The following is a 20,146-nucleotide window of genomic DNA, read 5'->3' on the forward strand; positions in this document are numbered from 1 at the left end:
AACATATCTTGCATTGTTCTTGAATTGGATGCATTAAGAGTTCCACAAAAAAATCTAAATGTTGGGTTCCTTATAAATGGATGATTAGTTTACAACTGATTTATGGATTTAGGCAATCCATTTGAGGCTATAGTGCACTACCTCCTAATTAGAGGGATGATTAGTCTTGGTCATCTGGATGGGGCTTCCATGGTGATTACACTAGTATCCAGGGTTATACATTGGATATGACCTATAGTGAGTCATGAAATTGGCTATCAAGTAGTCATGATCTTATCAAGCTATTATATTATATGATTTCTCAACCTTGAGAGGATGCATTGCTTATGTTAAAGTTTGTACTGACTTTGACTATGGGTGAGACCCTAAGGTGGTCATATATTCCCTATAGATTGGGTCACTATTGATGGAGGCTAGTGGTAATAGGTATTCTTAATAGAGGCATGATGATATCTCATGGGATTGAGATAGTGTATCCCTTAGATGATCCCAAGGACATATGTTCAATAAATTTATGGTTATAGTAGCTCCCTAATTGGAATTTAACATATGATTTTTGTGAGCTAAATTTTGTTAGTTAATCACATAATATAAGGATCTGAGACTCAAGGATTGTAAAGGTAATTTTGAGAGGTTGATGGCATTCATATTGTAATATTACAAACATCAATTCATTTAGAGTCTGCATACTGTGGATAATAGTCCATGGACTTGAGCTTTTATATCTTATTATAATTACACATGATGTTAGAGTGTAGCTGACTTTCTATAGTGGAATGTTGATTCAACTTCAAAATTAGATTATGAAGAGCTATTATTTTCTTATGAGTCTTAGTGGTCCCTGATTGAGTTTAGTTTTCATGGCAACACAGCTTATGAGGGTTAGTTGTGTTCTTTGTTCAGTTGTGTGCATAAGGGTGGTTTGGTAAATACATAAGGTTTCTTAGGAGCTTGTGAATGATTTCTCTAAATTAGGTTAATTATTTAATCAAAGCCCAATAAGGCTAATTAATCAATTAGGACCCATGTAGGCTAATTTCAGTAACCTAAACCCAAGATGAGATCAAGTTACTTAAGCTCATAGAAAGCCTATATAAACCCCCTTTAGGGGTTTAGAGCTTCACTTTTGCCACTTTTGCCTCCAAATCTCCAAAGAAAAAGAAAACCTAACCATTATAAGGAATGCTTGAATTGTTCTATTCTTTGCCCAACATCTTAGAAGATGCTTTCAACTAATCCTATTGCCCTCTAGATTTATGTATAGAAAAACATTCAAAAACCTAGAACTAGAGATTAGGTGTTTAACCTTAGATCGAGATATTCCTAGATAAATTCTAATGTGGTGAAGAGGCTTTATAAGCGTCATAGGTTTCGTAAATGGAACAACTTTCCACTTAATCATACATTCTCATAAATTTAAACACTAGAGAATGGTAGTCTTCTCTCTAAAGGGGGAGGCTAGGGTTTCTCTCTAGAGTCTAAAAAGATAAAAGCATAGAATGAAGCCCTAAATATATGCTTCCCTATCGGCTTAAGTGATTTGAACCAGATTTAGGCTTGGATCATTTAATCTAACTCACTTAGGTCCTAATTAATTTATTAGCCTTATTGGGCTCAAATTAATTAATTAACCTAGTCCAAAAAGGTCATTTATAAGATCCTGTGCAACTTTCCATTTTTACCAAAACACCTTTATGCACACATATATTAAGAACCCAAAAATTTCTTAAAAAAATATATTATCATGAATTAAGAGCTCAAACAAGGATAATTGAGACCTATAGGAAAATCTTAGCTCCTTTATAATCCAATTCTAAAGTTGACTTAACATCTCACTACAAAGAGTCAATTGCACTCCAATACCCTATGATATTACAATGAGATACAATTTAGATCTATGACCTACTATCCACTGCATGCAAACTCCCCATGAACTTGTGATCACAATCTAACGAGGTAGATGCTATCAATTTCTCAAGATTACCTCTCTAATCCTTGAGTTATAGTTCATCCTATTAAGTGATCAACTAACATACTTTAACTCATAGAGCATATGTCAAATTCTAATTAAGGAATTACTATGGTCATATTTTTCCTTATCACATGTCTTTAAGATCACACATGGGGACACATTGTCTCAAACCTATGAGATATTATGGTGCCTTCATAAAAAATACTTGTTGCCACCTAACTTAATCAACAATGACTCAATCCATAAGGAATACTTCAACAACATTACTTTCAATGGAAATTTGAAAGGACACCACATTTTAAAAGTCTATAAGAGATTTATGAGATAACAAAAGATCAAAACAATATATCTAACTCTCTGATTACTACTCAAAAAGTGTTATTTGATAGCTTGTAATTAACTCTTTTAAACACTTTTGAGTAGTAGTTATTGCCTTTTAACCCAATTAACATGTTAAGGACCCTTGCAATCAATTCTAATCAAATTGTGTTAAATTTTGGTGTTTTGATAGCTTTTTGATCACCAAAGCAATATGAGATTGAGGAGAGTTATTTGGAATCCATGGCAAAGCAATGGAAAGCTCAGAATCATGAAAAACCAAAGCTTTGAAGTCCTTTGCCATAAGCAAATCAGGAATGCAAGGAGAGGAAGCAAAGAGAAATCTGCCATGAAGCATTCTTGATGACAGTCATGCCAGCCACTTTTGGAGCACTTCATGAAGTCTAATTTATGCATGCTATATGTCATTTTAAAGCTTAGGAAGTCAAAAATCCAATGCTTCAAACGGTACGCAATTCAGAGTTGAAATGAAGGAGTTACAGCCATTGGAAGTCGATTACTCCAAGCTGAAGGAAGAATTTTGCACAGCGTTGCGAAATCACCCTTTTGTTGCGAAATGATTTCGCAGCCTTTTTGCACAGTGCTGTGGAATTCCCCCTGAAGTTTCATGACATGTTGGAAGCCGAACACCGCAAGCTGAAAGACCACTTCGCAGCGATGCGAAATCAGTCGTTTGCTGCAAAGTGATTTCGCAGCCCTTTTTGTGTATCTGCGAAATTTTGCAGGCCACGTTTTCACCTGTAAAATGGTCCTTAGTGCTTCCCGATATTTGTGACCGACACTTTGAGATATTTTTCTTTAGATTTTTGTTGTTTAAATCCCCAAACTCTCCTTGTAAGCCACCAATTATAGGATTCCTTAGCTTTTAAGTTAGGAAAAAGGCTAAATATCCATGTAATAACTATTAATGTAATATTCATATAAATAGAGCCCGGGGAGCCTGTTCTCAGTGTGACGAACCTTTTGTAAAAGTTGGAAAGAAAGTAAAATACAGAGCTTGAGCTCTACCTTACCTTCTCACTTTGATTGTATTTTTCATTTACTAAGTTATGCACTCTCTGAGGAAATTTCCCCAGAGAATGAGTAACTAAACCTTTAGTTCCTTGGAGCTAAGGTTGCCGGGAAAGGTTCCAAGTGCAAGAATTAGTAGCTTTGTGGTTTCAGCTATGAATGAAGAGAAAGTGTGTCCCGTGAATGGTTTTTATATTTTTAGTTAACTTAAAACGCCTTGGAGTCACCTGGGCCAACCCTTGGTAAGGCAAGTGATCTCTATCCATGGAGATGCACTAGTTTACCCCTTGCGAGCCTTTGGGAGGTGACTTAAAGGTAGGATTTTCTAGAATTGCCAACACTTGGTAAGCTTTTGGACTCTAAGGAGACATCCATTAGTTATCTCTTGCGAGCTTGAGAAAGGAAGTCCAAGGTTAAAGATCACCTTGAATGGTAAAGGCTAAGTGAGAGGCTCGAACCATTGCAAGTTGCATCAGTGAGAGAGAATTAGAGCTGAAATCCAATTAAGGGATGCATTTGTACAGCACCGATTAGAGAATTGACTTTATGTTAATTCTCTAATGCGAGGAAATGAACCAACTGACCGGAGCTATGTTTTTGCATGAGAAACCTCCCCTGTGAACCTAAATCTCCAAGGAATGTTTTTCTTCATAAGTAATTTCCATTACTTGCTGTGCCGTTAGTCTAAATCTAAACCTTTTTCAACCAAAGTTTGTGTTTTATTTCTTAAGCTAACCTTGAAATGAAACAGCACCAATTCACTTTGAATTGGTATCATTTTCAGTTTGAAAACCCTTCCCAGTGAACGATCCTAGAGCCACTATGCTATAGTAGCTTTTTCTTTGCTACCCTAGTTCATGGTGTAATAGGTTATAAATTTTGTTGATTACTCCCTCCATCAAGGAGCACCAGCTGGACATGAATCAGCTGATACACCAATTGGGCACAAATCACTCTCCTTTGTCTTTTTACAAATTATGAACCAATCAATTATAAAGAAGCAATTCAAGATAAAAGATGGAAATATCCTACAAATGAGGAAGTAAAAGAAATACGAAAGAATGATGCATGAGAAATAAAAAGTGTTTTTTATAAGGTAAAATAATTACCAAGAGTATGGAATAATAGAATTGACAAATATTTTTAAGATAATAATTTTATTAAATGTGCTCATGAACATACTCTCTACATAAAGGTGAATGAAAAGGTATATATTACTTATCTATTTGTTTATGGATGACCTAATCTTCTTTGGAAATAATTCAATTATGTTTAATGAGTTTAAAGAAGTAAGGGTCGAGAGTTTGGGATGATTGACATTGGTATCATGTCATTCTAACTTAAGTGAAAAAACCAAAAAGGATGTTTTTATTTTTCAAAAAGGTTATGTAAAAAAAATGGAGAAGTTTGACATGAATATATGCAATTTGGTGTACCCATCAATAGAATGTATAGTTAAATTGTCAAGACATGTAGAAGGAGAAAAGGCGGATCAAACACAATACAAAAGTTGAGTTAGAAGCTTATGCTATTTGACTTGTACAAGGCATGACATTTCTTTGGATATAGTGATAGTGATAGTAATAGGGCCAAAGGCTTAGATGATGAAAAGCGCACTACTGGCTTGTGTTTTTTTATAGGAGATAGTACATTCACTTAGAGATTAAAAGATATATATATATTGTGACACTTTCAACTTGTGAAGTGAAATTTGTTTCAAAAACATCATGTGTATGTCATGTAATTTGACTCCAAAATTTGTTGAAAGAGCTCAATTTGTCATAATAGGAACCAATAAAATAGAAAACAAATTATCATTGCATTATCAAAAAATCTAGTTTTCTTAAGCAAGTACATTGATACAAGATATCTTTTATTATTGAGTGCATTATAAAGAAATTAGTGCAATTAAAATTTGTAAAATTTTAAGATCAAATTATGGATAATTTTTTACCAATCAAGTTTAAGGAAACATGTTGGAAAGTTAAACTTGATTTAGAAAGTTTCTAAAATTTAGAATTAGATGTAGACAATACAAGTCAAAAACAATATTTTATTTTGAGTAGTTATTTTAATTTCTATATTTGAATAGTCTAATCATAGAACATTTATATATTTTATTATTAGTATTTCTTATTTTGTTAAGTGTAAATATTTATAAATAAAATATTATATGATATTTGAATAAGAGAGTAGTGGAAGATAGTAAATTTCCAATTTTATCTTTCTTTATGCAATTGTTTATATTTCCCATTTAACACTAATACTCTTGTAGAGACATCCTTGTCTTCTGTCACTGAGACAATTATGAATTTGTCTTTCTTGCGGCCGTGTTAATATATTCACTCAAACTTGTGAAGCCCAATAGTCTAAATTTCCTCCTTTTTTTATTGTCATGGTTTAGCAATAGAGAAAAGTTCAAATGATTTTGAAACCCCCTTCCTCATCTAGTGATTATCATTACATGTACACTTTATAGCCTCCTTAATACAAGTACTCATAGATTTAACATGATGGCAAACTGATTATTTATCTTCTTCATCTTGTCATTAAAAAAGAAACTTTGGTTATCTTACCATATCAAATTTAATTGTGAATTAACAACCTTCTCTACATCTTCTTTGATTATTTTGACTTTCCAGTCTTTCAAAATGAATCTTAGGGTTTGAGATGAGTTTTTTTAAGTCAATGAACATATAATAAGGGGACATAAATTTCAGCTTGAAGTTATGGTTCATGTACTTTATATTTGAGAATCATCCTAACTATATTTTTCTTCGATTATAGAATCAGGTCAATTGTTTGTCTTAATATACCTAGCTTTCCAGGTGAACTCAATCCTTGGGGAGAGCCCAATGTGAAGAAAAAAAAAAGAGGTAAATTCTGCATAAATCAATGTTAAATAGAAGTAACTTTCTCTATGACTACAAGTCAAATACTTGATCTTGATTAGAATTTTCATTCCAATATTTTAAATGAGTTCTAATAAGGTATGTAGAGAAAATTCACGGCCTCTTTTGTGGACGATCAACTTCTTGAGGTTATTAGATTTAGAGATGCTTGGCATGTGGATAAATTTCTTCCTTTAAATGCTCATGGAATGCGTCTTGCGCAGGTCAGTTTGATGTATGTCTATTCTTTATGAAGACCTAGGACTATATTGTTGGCATAGTTCGAAAACAAGTATTCTTAAAAAAAATGAAATAACGACATCTAGGCATTCAAACTGTTAGATTTAGATAATAAAGTTCAGGAACCAAGCTAGGGAACTACAAAGCGCATATCATATGCATTGACTTTTGAAACAATGAAGGCAAGGAAGTATAAACTGGTAATTATATATTAGACTCATAATACGTTGAAACTTAGCATATTTGTTGACCATTTTCTTTGGAGCTTTTAATCTTTTTCATACAATAACAATATGATGTATTGTCAAAGGTCGAGCTTAACTGCTATATATTTTTTTTTTACTCACCAACTCAGGCACAACGAATTCGCTTTGAGCTTTGCAAAGGTGCAGCTAAGCAAATTTACATGAGTTTTGACGGGATGAAATGGAAACAACCTACTCCTATTGATGATGACACCTTTCCAATTGAAATCTCTTATTTAGGTAGAACTGGAATGCTTGTAGATTCAACTTCAAAGTGCAAACTGAAAGCATCCAGTGCCACTTCTAACCATGATCCTAATCAACCAAAACTGGAATGCTTGTAGATTCACCTTTCTATGTGCATGCAGAACATAGAAAGCACAGAAAATGACTCAAGAAGAAATAGTATTAATGACCACATTAAGTTCACTTTTAAACCCAATTTTGGTTTCTTCATGCATGCAAATCCCTACATTCATAGATTCATTGATTGATACATGCATTTTCTAACTCACACGCATCAAATATTTTGGCTTCTTCATGTATGTAAAACACTATATACATACATAGATTCATGGATTTTCATAGATTGATGCGTTTTTCTAGTTTGTATGGTTGCATACATTAATTAAATTCATCCTAAAAGAACTCAAAATTCATGAAAGTTATGTTCTCATCTAAAAATCAATTACCGTTCCGTGAAAGTAGATTAAGATGTCTACTCCAACATGATGACCTTAGCTTTGGTATCAACTTTCAGTTTGAGTTTTGATCATCTTATCTAAAAACTAAATGGTATCCAATGATTTGAATCTTTTGTAACATTAAACATCACTATCATTTAGATGACTCATTTTGAAGTTGAAAAGCGATATTATTGCATTCCAATACAAAGAACTTAATTTTCGCTTATCGATGAGATAATTCATAAAGAAGTATATATAAAAGACTCATAATCCCTCTCTCCACTCATTATTTTCTTATTATCTCTTATCCATCATTAAGAACCGCTTAAAAGTAAAAGTAGGAGCATAAAGATTAAAGACTTCAAAATTATTATTTTCATATTTCTACTATTAAAATTTTAGCATTATCGATCAATGAATGTACTATTTCATTCATATTGGAACTATGTTTGCTTGAGATATATATTGATTGGGCTCTAAGCTTCTTCTTTTTTATAGACCTGCTTGTACTTGTAAATCTTATTGATGGTTTGAATTCTAATTTTCTACCCCACAAACTTGAATTATTATATCTATTATAAATGGGGCTAGAAAAAAATAAAGAACACAGAATTTATTCCATTCAAAGTAAACAAAAAACAATTAATTTCTTAGTTAGGAACAAAAAACCAAAATAAAACAATAGGGAGAACATGAGGTAATCTTGCATCTAGAAGGCCTTCAATGATTGAACACTAATTAACTATAAATTTGGGATGAGCATATCGGAACTTACTATTTTCTAAGACCTATTCATCTCATTTTTCATTTAAAAATGGCTTTTAAAATTGCATAGGAGTGAATTCTGGACAACAGAGTCAGATTTAATGGCCAAGATCCCCTATGCAGTCCAATAAAGGAAAATAAATAAATAAATAAATATATATTTTATCTAGTGCATAACCATTAGCCAAATTTGGTCCAGAAAATTTTATTAAATTTTGAAAAGGGACAAAGTTTTACCATTTCAGAGATGGACTAACTTTAAATGTGTACTCTAATTCTTCTTCAAATCATCAACCCGACAATCTCCAATTATTCAATCCAGATTCCTTTCCTAAGCAAGTTGACCATTGATTGTCAACACTAATTCAAATCATGACTTTAGGGTTGTTGGTAGACTAGTACGTACTAATGGCACAATAATTTGTTCCTTTTTTCAATTTTGTGCATGGAGATTTTTCAATTTTTCAAACTTCTCTTCAATTTAAAATCAAATTCTCAAAATATCAAGGCCATGGAGAATTATGAAATAACTTTATTTTTCCACAATATCTCGGGTTGATTGATTAGGCATCGTATTGACCTATTGCTCTTGATATTTTTGAAAGTCGTGCATACTGCTAGTAGGACAATGGACTAGTTCTAAAAACTGATCTACAAAAAAATAGGTTTTTAATGACGAATCTTTAGTCACGGCCACAAATTTCTTGACCAAAGATATTATTTTGTCACGGCCAGAGTAAAATTGTGACTATATGTGTTAATCAAGGGCGGTGGGAAAAAAAACATGTTTAGTCACGGAGATTTTATGAACCGTCACCAAAAGGATTGATGAGAGGGTATTTTAGTGACGGATTTATTTGAATCCGTGACTATTTGTAAATTTAGGGAGGGAAATTTTGGCGCCATACTTTTAGTCACGGTAATTTTATCATTCGTGACAAAAAGTGTAGCAAATGATGTTTTAGTCACGGTTTTTTGTGAAACCGTCACTATATATATATTTTTGTGACTTTTAGTCATGCTATTGATTGACCATGACTGTATGAGAACTTATAGTCACAAATTTCACATTGACCGTGGCCAAATGCATAGAGGAATATTTTGAACCTATGGTCACGGGGTTCACATAATTGTGACCAAAGTCTATTATTTATTTTAAACCATTTTTGAGTTACCTATTATAATTTTTTAGATATTATATATATATATATATATATATATATATATAGATATATCATAGAAATTATCATTAATAGTAATAATAATAGTTCTTATTAATTATAAAAAGTTTAAAGTTATATTATTATATATTTTTTTAAGTTAAACAAATTAGTGCGTTACCTATTTTTCTTTAGTTAAAATTATTTAATTTCCTTGTTATAATTAATGTTTTAATGAGAAGTAAAATAAAGTTTAATATATTAGTTTAAAAATCTGAGAAGGTGGGGGAGGGGGAGGGGCCTAATCTCTACTTAGCTGCATTTGACCTAACTTTTTGATTGGAAATGTAGAGGATAATATTGTTTATTGAGTGAATCCCCCCGTGGCCCATTTCTTTCCCATTAAATAAAATTGCCATGTTTTGGTGAACCGAACGACCCAATGCCAAAATAAATATTATTATTATTATTATTATTATTTGCTTCATTTTCCAATCTAGGTAAACTTCGGCCACCTCACCTACCATTTAACTTTAATCCCTTCAAGCAAATTGTAGCATAGCCCTTAACTCCGACCCTTCATAAATTACCCTCTTTAAGCTCAATTCTCTTGTTAGAAGAAGATTTTGTTTCATGGTGATTTTATGGAACATTTTTAATTTAAAAAGTATTTTTTATAAAATATTAGTACTATGTTTGATTTAGAAAAAATTGGAAGAAAAACGAGAAAAAAGCAAATAGAGAAAAAAAATGAATAATTTTTTTTTTGATTTGATAAATTATTTTACACGCTTCTTTAAAATCATTTCACTTATATGATAATGATTTAATATCTATTAAAAAATAAAATAAGACTAAAAATTTATTTTACAATGATTTTAAAATTTTCTAATTTAAAAAGTATTTGATAAAATTTTAAAAATACTTTTAAAAAATTTTAAAATATAATATTAAAAAATAACTTATAAAGTTTTTTTAATAAAATGTTTTTACTAGAAAAGCACCTCCAGTAAAAAGATTTTGAATAGAAACACTCCTGAACGTGCTCTAATTAAATTAAAATATAATATTAAAAAATTTTAAAATATAATATTAAAAAATCACTTATAATGTTTTTTTAAAAAAATGCTTTTACTCGAAAAACACCTCTAGTAAAAAGATTTTGAATAGAAACACTCCAGTAAAAATATCACGTGCTTTTCTCACCATCTAATCGTCGTTTCACCATCACAGACGCTCCAGCACCGTCCCAACCACGTTTTTTTTCTTTTTTCGGTAGGGTTCTACAACCGAGTATCACTCGCTGAAGCTACTGATCTGTTAACGGTAAAAGTTTGGCGATGATTATTTGCTTGATTTGGTTTTTGGGTAAGATCTCGATATTTCGTTATTTTCTATCTCTGAGTTTTTTAGATTTAGAAATTACTTGTGTTTGTTCAGTTTTAGCGTGAATTGGAGCCATTTTCCCATGAAATTTATATTTTATTAATCTTTTCTATTTTCAATTCATGAAAAGGTTGTTTCTAGTTTCAAGGGTTCTCTCAAATTATTTGTTTGTTTTTTCTTTTAAATTCTCAAATTATATTAGAAGGTCCCAGATACTTCCCCAAACACACTCAAATAGCAAAATTTCGCAATCAGGAGGCTATTGACACGTTCATTAGCATCACCGGCGCTTCCGAGGACGTTGCCGTTAGGAAACTCCAGGTATTTCACTTACCTCTTGAGGAATTCCTGCTCTGTCATTATCTCTGAGGGTTCGGTTGAATGGTCGATAAATTGAGCTTTTTTTTTTCTTCAACTAGGGTTTCTTGTTGAGGAATTGTTTTTCCAAAACAGAATTGAGGTTAAAAATCTAGTCCAATTTTCATCTGAAAGTGCAATTTCTGGCCATCAATTAAGGAACGTTGTGAACTTGTGTGATTATTGCAATTGCCTACCATTAGCTTTCATTTTGGAAGGGGGTTAAAAACAGTTTTTAATCTTTAAAAAGAAAAAAAGTTCTTCAATTTTTAAAATCACATTGGAAGAATTTTGTGTTGAAAATAGTGTTTTTTTAACCTAAGAATCAACATATTATATATATATATATATATATATCTGAAACAAAATAAAATTTAAAAAATAAATTTAAAGTGTCTAAAATATTTTTGTATGATATTTTAAGAAATAATTAAAAATACAATGAATAGATGGAGATATTGGGAATAGGGTTGACAATGAGATGGGATTTTTCGAGTATCTCTACCTTCAATAATATTTCACTTTCCTATTATGATAAATCATAGTAACTAAGATATTTTTCATATTGAAAATAATAATTATATAATATAATTTATATTTCCAATATGTATCTTAAAATGTGATAGGTTTGTAATATAACAAGTTCTTTATTTTTTAATCCTTATTTGTTAATTTTTTTAAAAAACTTATCAATACCTCTTATTATTATTACTATTTATCTTAATTTTGTAAAAGACAATTATTTAAAATAAAGCCTATAATTTTTTTTTTTAAATCTTAATCTCCTTTTTCAAATATAATATTGCATATATTGTGATTTAATTAATCATTTACGTTGTTTCAGCCATTATTTTTATTTTTTTTAGAGATAATGTTGAATTATGTGAAATCCTTATTTATCTTCCAGTAAAAATAGGGAAATTTTGTTATGTTGTGGGAAATTATAAATGAGAAGCCTTGATATTAAATTCTCTCTTGGACTGCAACTTGATATTAGAGTTATAATATTGCAATTGTCAATCTTGTGATTCTTCTCCTAAGTAGAGCCGTAAAAAGTATGAATTATGAATTGTCTTAGATTCTCAATTGATTGCATCCATTGTTATGATTCTTTCTTTCTTTCTTTTTAGTTTTTTATTTTTTATTTTCTAATCACCATTAGTTTTACTCTTAGATAATACAAAACACTTTCAATAATAACATGCTTACTCCTCTTTTCTTATCCTTATCTTCTCCTAAGCTCAGGGAAGTGCTTTTGAGGTACCTACAAATTATCTTTTATGTCATTAGATTTATCGAAAAAGTATCTTAAATCGCTTTTTTTAATTAAGAAAAACAAATTTTTAAAAATTTTGTTTCTAATAATATATTTGAATTTATTTTTAAAAATTATTATTGAAGATAAAATATTATAGATAAAAGTTATTTTTAATAAATATAAAAAATAAATTTTTATTTAAAATATTTTTTTTTTTAATTATTCTAATTTTTTTTTAGAATTGTTTTAAAAAATATTCCAAAATAGTCCTATTATTTTTCTGAAGAAATGAAAAATCGGATATATATATATAAAATTATATTAAATGTAACTACATCTAGATGAGAAGAAATTATATATCTTAATTTCAATGTTAACTTATTAACTTAAAGTGGAACGTTACAAATAAACTTTTTGTTTAGAAAATCTTGGTGGGCTCATGCCCATCAACGAAAAATAAAAGCTTTCGAAAAATAGGCCACTCAAATCAACTCCTTTTTTTTTTTTTTTTTTTTAGCTATGGTTATAACTTGGATGGGTTGAATGGGTTTGAAGGTTAATCCGTGTCAAATCTATCGATTCATATGTCCAACCTATTCTAAACCTAATATAAGGTCAAATCAAAAAGGAAATCTATTCTAAACCTAATATGAAGTTGAATCGAGAAGTTTCAACCCATGTTAAGCTAATGGGCAACAGGGGCTCCAATAAGTACTTGTTAGTTTTCAAGGGTTATCAAACAAAATGTATATAATAGAACTTTTGATAAATAAAATATTTATTTCAAAGTAATAAAATATAAGTCATATTATAGAATAAAATTTTTAAAGTTAAATGTCTCAAAACTATCAATTATATTATTAGTTACTAGTTTAATATAAATGACAACTCTAACCTCAAGTTTCAATATTCTAAAATATTTTAATAATTATAAAGAATGATAAATTTATTAGTATAGTACAATTATAGAAAAAAAGGTTAAAATTCCTTTATTATCCTTTTCATATTTTTTACATTTTAAATAAAATAATAATAATAATAATAATAATAATAATAATAATAATAATCATAATAATATACAAGTTCAAGTTTCAACAAGTTGCTCGTACTTTCAACACACGCCAACCCTAATCTCCTTAGATTGATATTTTTCCAATTCAAACTCTTCCTTAACTTGTTCACGCCTTGTCAATGGTATTAGGAATAGGATCAAGGGTGCATGTTCTCTAGATCCCAAGACTACTAAATCTATCAATAATGAAAGTAAAAACATCTCCTAGATCTTATTCCAATTGATGTAAGAATCTCATAAACCTTATAATCTTCCACCCTATCACTCAATCTTTAATCCTTGGCACTTGTTTAAAGTTGCATCTATTGTGAGACCTTATCTATGATTTTATATTTTATTATTGTTATCTGTGAACTAACCCTCATTGATTTTATGTAAAAGAAATATTAGTTATTCATTTCTATAAATTATCGAATCTGTTAGTCTTATTGTGTGTTTTTATCTATTTCTTTTCTAATATTATTTGTCATTAATTTTCTAATTTACTCATTTTCATTTTAGAAAACCCTAGAAATCTCGTTCAAGTATCCTTGATTGACAAATGTCTCTTTTATCATATACTAAAAACATATAAGTTGTAGAATTGTGGATATGATTATTTTTGTGGTCATATTCAAGTTTTCAACCTATATGTTTTGTATATGATTGGTAGAATTGTCTGCAAATGATGCTTGAATTGTCCGTTTAGACAGTTTGGAAATACATAATATCTATGAAATCACACACTTATGCTTTAGCATATTGATAAGTTTTGACAGTGATTCCCCTTGTTCTCTGGGTGCATATTTGGAGAACGTATGTTTATACCTTAGCCAATTGTGTACTTGGAGAACTATGGGGAAATGATGCCGAAATTTTATCAAAATGAAACTAAGCATGTTAGTGATTGATTCATAGGGATTATGTATTTCTAAATGGGATAGGAACCACTACCAAATATAGGAATTTGAGATGATAAAAAACAAATCACATTCATTATAAGTTGATATGAAGATTCATTGTTATGTGATTGAAGGGTTTAATTTGCGGAAGTACGAGAAAAATGCCAATAGATAAGAGTTGGATGCAGAAGTCAAGAGTAAGTAGTGAATATCATAAAGGAGTTTTGGAGTTCTTAGACTTTGCCTTTAGCAATGCACCTGGAAAAGAAATGCTCCCATGTCCTTGCATTCGTTGCAATAATTGTCTTATGCAGAAGCGAGAAATCATGTATGACCATTTGTTGGACAATGGGATAGCTAGAAATTATGTGTGATGGTTGATGCATGGGGAATATGAGTTTTGCGAACCTACAAATACTAGCACTAATGAGTCTGATATGCATGATGAGATGCAAGAAATGTTAAATGATGCATTTGGAATGCCAATGCCAAATGAGGAATCTGAAAGAAGTCGACATGTGCTTGAAAAGTTTGAAAAACCAAATGAGAATGCAAACAAATTTTATAATTTTTTAAGAGAAGTAGAGCAGGAACTATATCCAAGGTGTAAAAATTTCACAAAGTTGTCTTTTATCATAAGATTATTTCACATGAAGTGTCTTAATGGATGGAGCAATAAGTCCTTTACAATGTTGCTTGAATTGTTGAATGAGGCATTTCCTGAGGGTGAGACATTGCCAAGCAACTATTATGAAGCAAAAAAGAATACTTCGTGACCTTGGCCTTCATTATATCAAGCTTGATGCATGCCCCTCAGATTGCATGTTGTATTCAAAAGAGCATGCAAATGCAAATGAGTGTGTTGTTTGTGGTGTCTCTAGATGGAAATCAAGTGATGAGCATTCTACATATGAGTTCACTAATTCAGCAAAGAAAAAGAAAATTCCTACTAAGGTCTTGCGTTATTTTCCCTTAAAACCAAGGCTTCAAAGGTTATATATGTCATCTAAGAAAGCTTCTCACATGAAATGGCATGTTGATGGTCGCATGGAAGGTGAGATGATGAGGCATCCAGTGGACTCTTTGGCTTGGAAAAACTTCGATAACGTACACCCTTCATTTGCATTAGAACCTCGAAATGTTAGGCTCGATTTAGCAAGTGATGGGTTCAATCCTTTTGGGAATATGTCAATTTCATACAGCATGTGGCCTGTAGTTCTTATTCCATATAACTTACCACCTTGGATGTGTATGAAACAGACATTCTTCATGTTGTCACTACTTATTCCTAGTCCAACTGCACCTGGGAATGACATTGACATATACTTACAACCATTGATAGATGAGTTGAATGACTTATGGGACGTTAGAGTTGAAACATATGATGCTTCAACAAAACAAATTTTTTGTATGCGTGTAGCTATATTATGGACCATCAATGATTTTCCTACATATGCAAATCTTTCAGGTTGGAATACTAAAGGGAAATTTGCTTGTCCTATTTGTAATAAGGATTGTTTTTCATTTCGATTTTTGCTGATTGATCATAGCTTTCGACGTGATAAAAAGTCCTTTGATGGAAATGAAGAGCATAGAGTAGCACCTAAACAATTGTATGGGGAAGATGTTCTACATCAATTAGATGGAATGGAACATATTACTTTAGGGAAGACATCAAAAAATAAGATGTCATCAAAAAGAAAAAGAGAACATGTTGAACTTGAGCACAATTGGGAAAAAAATATATATATATATTTTTCCAATTTCCATATTGGAAAACCCTAATTTTGCATCACAATTTGGATGTAATGCATATTGAAAAGAATATATGTGATAGTATAGTTGGCACCTTGTTGAGTGTCGATAGTAAATTGAAGGATAACTTCAATAGTTGTCTTGACTTACAAGCTATGGGTATCAGAGATCAACTTCACCCCATACAAAGAGGGAATAGGGTTATATTACATGTTGCATATTATTCACTAATTTCAAATGAAAAAAAATGAATTCTGTAAATTTTTTAAAGAAGTAAAGATTCCAGATGGTTATGCTTCTAACATCTCTCGGTGTGTACAAGTGAATGAAAGAAAGATATTTGGGTTGAAGTCTCATGATTGTCATGTTCTCATGCAACAACTCCTTCCACTTGCAATTCGAGGAGTTCTACATAAGAATGTTTCTGCTGTTATAGTTGAACTATGTAGTTTCTTCAAACAGTTGTGTTCTAAAGTGTTAAAGACTGATCAATTAGAGCACCTTGAGAATGACATAATAGTCACACTTTGCAAATTAGAAAGAATATTTCCTCCATCATTCTTTGATGTTATGGTGCATTTACCTATTCATCTTGCAAGTGAGGCAAAGGTCGCTGGACCAGTGCAATATCAATGGATGTTATGACCGTGAAGAAAGAAATTATGTCATTGAAAATAACATAACAAATGGTGGAGGGTTAACCATTTTCAAATGCATGGGACATACAATAGGGAAGTCAACATCTCGTGTTCTTAGCACAGAAGAATGATCCTAAGCACATTTATATGTGTTGACTAATTGTGAGGAAGTGGCATCATTTATTGAGTAAGACACTTATTTGAATAAAACTTTATACTAATTCTCATACAAAAATTTAATTTTGGTCTTTGTGAGCATTATAATTAATTTTTTCTTTTTTATCAGAGAGCATAAGCAATCTATAAGGGTTAAGCCTCGTATTCGTGCACGAGATGTAGATTTGATTCACACAAGAGAATTCATTAGTTGGTTTGAAGAACGTGTAAGTTCATTCACTACATAAATTGTTCTATTATCTAATACACATGTATGTATTAACATCTTATATTTGAATCTATAGATTATACAAATGTGACATGAAGGTTCAATTTCTGAACACATACTATTATTGTCTCATGGACCAAGTACATCAGTTACATGCTATATAAAGGATACATCATTAATGGGTTCAGATTTCACATAAGAGAACGAGAAAAAGGAAAAAAAACTCAAAATAGTGGAGTTGTTGTGACTGCAGAGGTATCAAGCTTTGCAAGTGCAAGAGATAAGAACCTAATTCCTGGTCATGTTTCTTACTATGGTGTGCTAACTGATGTAATTGAGTTACATTACCTTGGTGGAAATAAAGTTATTTTATTCAAGTGTGACTGGTGTGATGTAATCAATAGTGGAAGGGGAATAAAAAAGGATGAATATGGGTTCACGTGTTTGAATTTTGAATGTACCATATGCACAGATGAACCATTTGTGCTTGCATCTCAAGCAAAACAAGTCTTCTATGTTCAAAATTCAAATGAGGAAAATTGGCACACCGTTGTAGAGATACAAACTCGATATGAATCAAAAAGTATCTACTAATGATCTAGAGTCATATCAACAGCTTATAACACTTCATAGTCAACGTGATGTGCATGAGTTGGTCGAGAATGATTTAATCAATTGGGATAGAAATGATATTGCAGGAGAAACTATCCAAACGGATGTTCTACTATCATGACAAGAAAACATTGTTGAAAGACATAATGAATTTATTCAGGATGATGTGTAGCTAATAATATTGGTAAGTACATAAATATATACTTACCAGATATACAAATTGTAATTTATTTCATATTATTTATGTAACTTATTTTGTATTACTTTTTCTAATTTACTTTATTATGTAGGAAATGTCACATCGAAGGAGAAGAGTACAAATAGTGTCTCTAGAAGATGAGTTGGACAATCTACAACAATTCTTAGACATACAACCTACTGCAACTACTACTCCTAGTAGTTCTGATCCTTCCGATTCTTCAGATCCTTCTGTTGTTGGTATGATTAAGAAGATTATGTTTAACTTTACATATGATAATTTTACATATGTTTAATTTATTGAATGATAGGTTTTTAATGTTTAATTTTATATAAGATAAGTAAATTATGTTTCTTTTAATTTCATTATTACTCTTAATAGGTTCATCCTCTAGCAAAAAGAGGACACGTGGCCCAACGCGTAACTTAGATTTACTTAGTATGAAACCCGGGGAAAAAAAACTACACGATTCAATACCAGATGGCAAGTTGTTTATGATGGAAAAGAGGAAAGATTGTCAAGCTATATGGGAACATTGGTGCGATCTCAACACAATGTACCCATCCAAGTTCAAGATTGGAATCAATTTAGTGAAGATGTGAATGAAAAGATTTAGGCCTTAGTATTGGTATATGCTAGTTACTATTCAATTTAAATTGTAATGTTATTGTTTAAAAATGATACCTCTTATTTATACATGACATTTTAATGCAATATAGGAAAAATATGAACTAGAAGAAACATGTAAGAGCTACATTCTTCAATGTTGTGGAAATTTGTTTAGAAGCTATAGAAATAAAATGAAGGCCAAGTATTATAACCCTTATAATACAGATGAAGAGAGATTGTGCCATCGACCTCCACACTTATCAGATGATGATTGGAGGTGGCTCATCCACTTTTGGGGTACACTTGAAGCCAAGGTAAAGATAATGATCTTTTCTTGATAATGTATCTTATGATACTCATATTCACATAAAATTATATTTATTAGTTATATCTAACCTAATACTTCATGTATATAACTTTTATTATGTTTCTATTACCTATATAGGTGACTTGCTATTTTTTAATTGATGTAGGATATCTCAGAAAAAAAAAAAATAAGGCAAATAGGGCAAAGCAAGTGATAAAGCATACATCGGGATCAAAAAGTTATGCTCAAATTCGATATGAACAGGTTGAAAATTTATTATTAATATGATTTGTTTGTACATAAATAATTCATCATAAATAACTCAATTGTTTTACTTGTAAGAATAGGCACAAAAGAAGGAGGATCGAAGTGAGCCCAATAGAATTGAGATGTTTGCCCTGACACACACAAGAAAAGATGGGACGCCTGTTGATGATCATTCTAAGGAGATTATGGTAATGAAGTAAATAAATTTTATGTACTTGTATTTCAATCATAGCCACATACTAAATTATTTTAAAAGTTTAACAATTTTATTTTATTTTTATAATTCCAGGATCAATTTCAGCAATTACTATCCCAACCTGAGGGGACATCTTCTTCTACTTCTACATCATCTGGAGCATCTACATCTGTATCATCTACATCTGTAGCATCTACATATGTAGATGAGATATATACTCAAGTCATGGGTCCAAAGAGGCATGGTCGTGTTCGAGGGTATGGATTTGGTCCTACTCCTACCTCAATCTTTGGTTCTACTAGTAGAAGGCGATCAGGAGTTATTCTTTCAACACAAATTGAAAACGCCCAAGAGATGCTAATAGTTGCAAAACAAAAGTTTACAACTGCAACTGAAGAACTCTCAAATGTGAAAGAGGAACTCTCACATGTGAAAGAAACATTTGAAGAGAGGTTGATAGAAGTTCAAAGAAAGACACGAGAAGAAGTGAAAGAAGAGTTTGAAGAAAAAATTATGGAAATGCAAAGAAAAATGCAAGCACAAATGCAAGCACAGATTCAAGAACAAATGATGCAACAATTTCAGCAAAAGCAGTAGAAATTTGAAGATTTTGCTACATCTTTATATGATAGATTCTCTTAACTTTTTTGAAGATTATGCTACTTATTTATATGATAGATTCTCCTAACTTTTTTTGCTTTCTATGACTATTATATGATGTTTGGTTGGTTGATTTGTTATGTTATGTTAGAATGTGAAACTAAATTTGAATCTCTTTGTTATTTGTTTGTTTGGTTTTTTTTTTTTTTTGTTATATTATTATTTTTTTATTTAATGACTTATATTGATATATAAGTTTTTAACTAGCTTGGGATAATTGATTGTAATATATTGAAATTGTTTTAATTGATTAAT

General features: G+C 30.8%; 1 protein-coding gene and 1 long non-coding RNA gene across 2 annotated transcripts; both read left to right on the plus strand.

The window, feature by feature from the left end:
• Positions 1 to 18,021: 18,021 nt before the first annotated feature.
• Positions 18,022 to 18,303, plus strand: LOC117931726. Its single transcript, XR_004654087.1, has 2 exons — positions 18,022 to 18,091; positions 18,234 to 18,303. It is a non-coding gene; the product is annotated as an uncharacterized LOC117931726 (long non-coding RNA).
• Positions 18,304 to 18,963: 660 nt separating this feature from the next.
• LOC117932768 lies at positions 18,964 to 19,898 on the plus strand. Its single transcript, XM_034854095.1, has 3 exons — positions 18,964 to 19,032; positions 19,116 to 19,223; positions 19,325 to 19,898. Exons 2-3 carry the CDS (start codon positions 19,158 to 19,160, stop codon positions 19,826 to 19,828), a joined length of 570 nt encoding a protein of 189 aa, XP_034709986.1. The 5' UTR covers positions 18,964 to 19,032; positions 19,116 to 19,157; the 3' UTR covers positions 19,829 to 19,898.
• The last annotated feature ends 248 nt before the right edge of the window (positions 19,899 to 20,146 follow it).

The sequence above is a fragment of the Vitis riparia genome, chromosome 15 (assembly GCF_004353265.1).
Source record: "Vitis riparia cultivar Riparia Gloire de Montpellier isolate 1030 chromosome 15, EGFV_Vit.rip_1.0, whole genome shotgun sequence".
Classification (NCBI taxonomy): Eukaryota; Viridiplantae; Streptophyta; class Magnoliopsida; order Vitales; family Vitaceae; genus Vitis; species Vitis riparia.

Coding starts and splice junctions, on each gene's coding strand:
- LOC117932768 (XM_034854095.1), top strand. CDS start 19,158: ATGTTTGCCCTGACACACACAAGAAAAGATGGGACGCCTGTTGATGAT. Junction 19,224..19,324: donor ATCATTCTAAGGAGATTATG/GTAATGAAGTAA, acceptor TTATAATTCCAG/GATCAATTTCAGCAATTACT.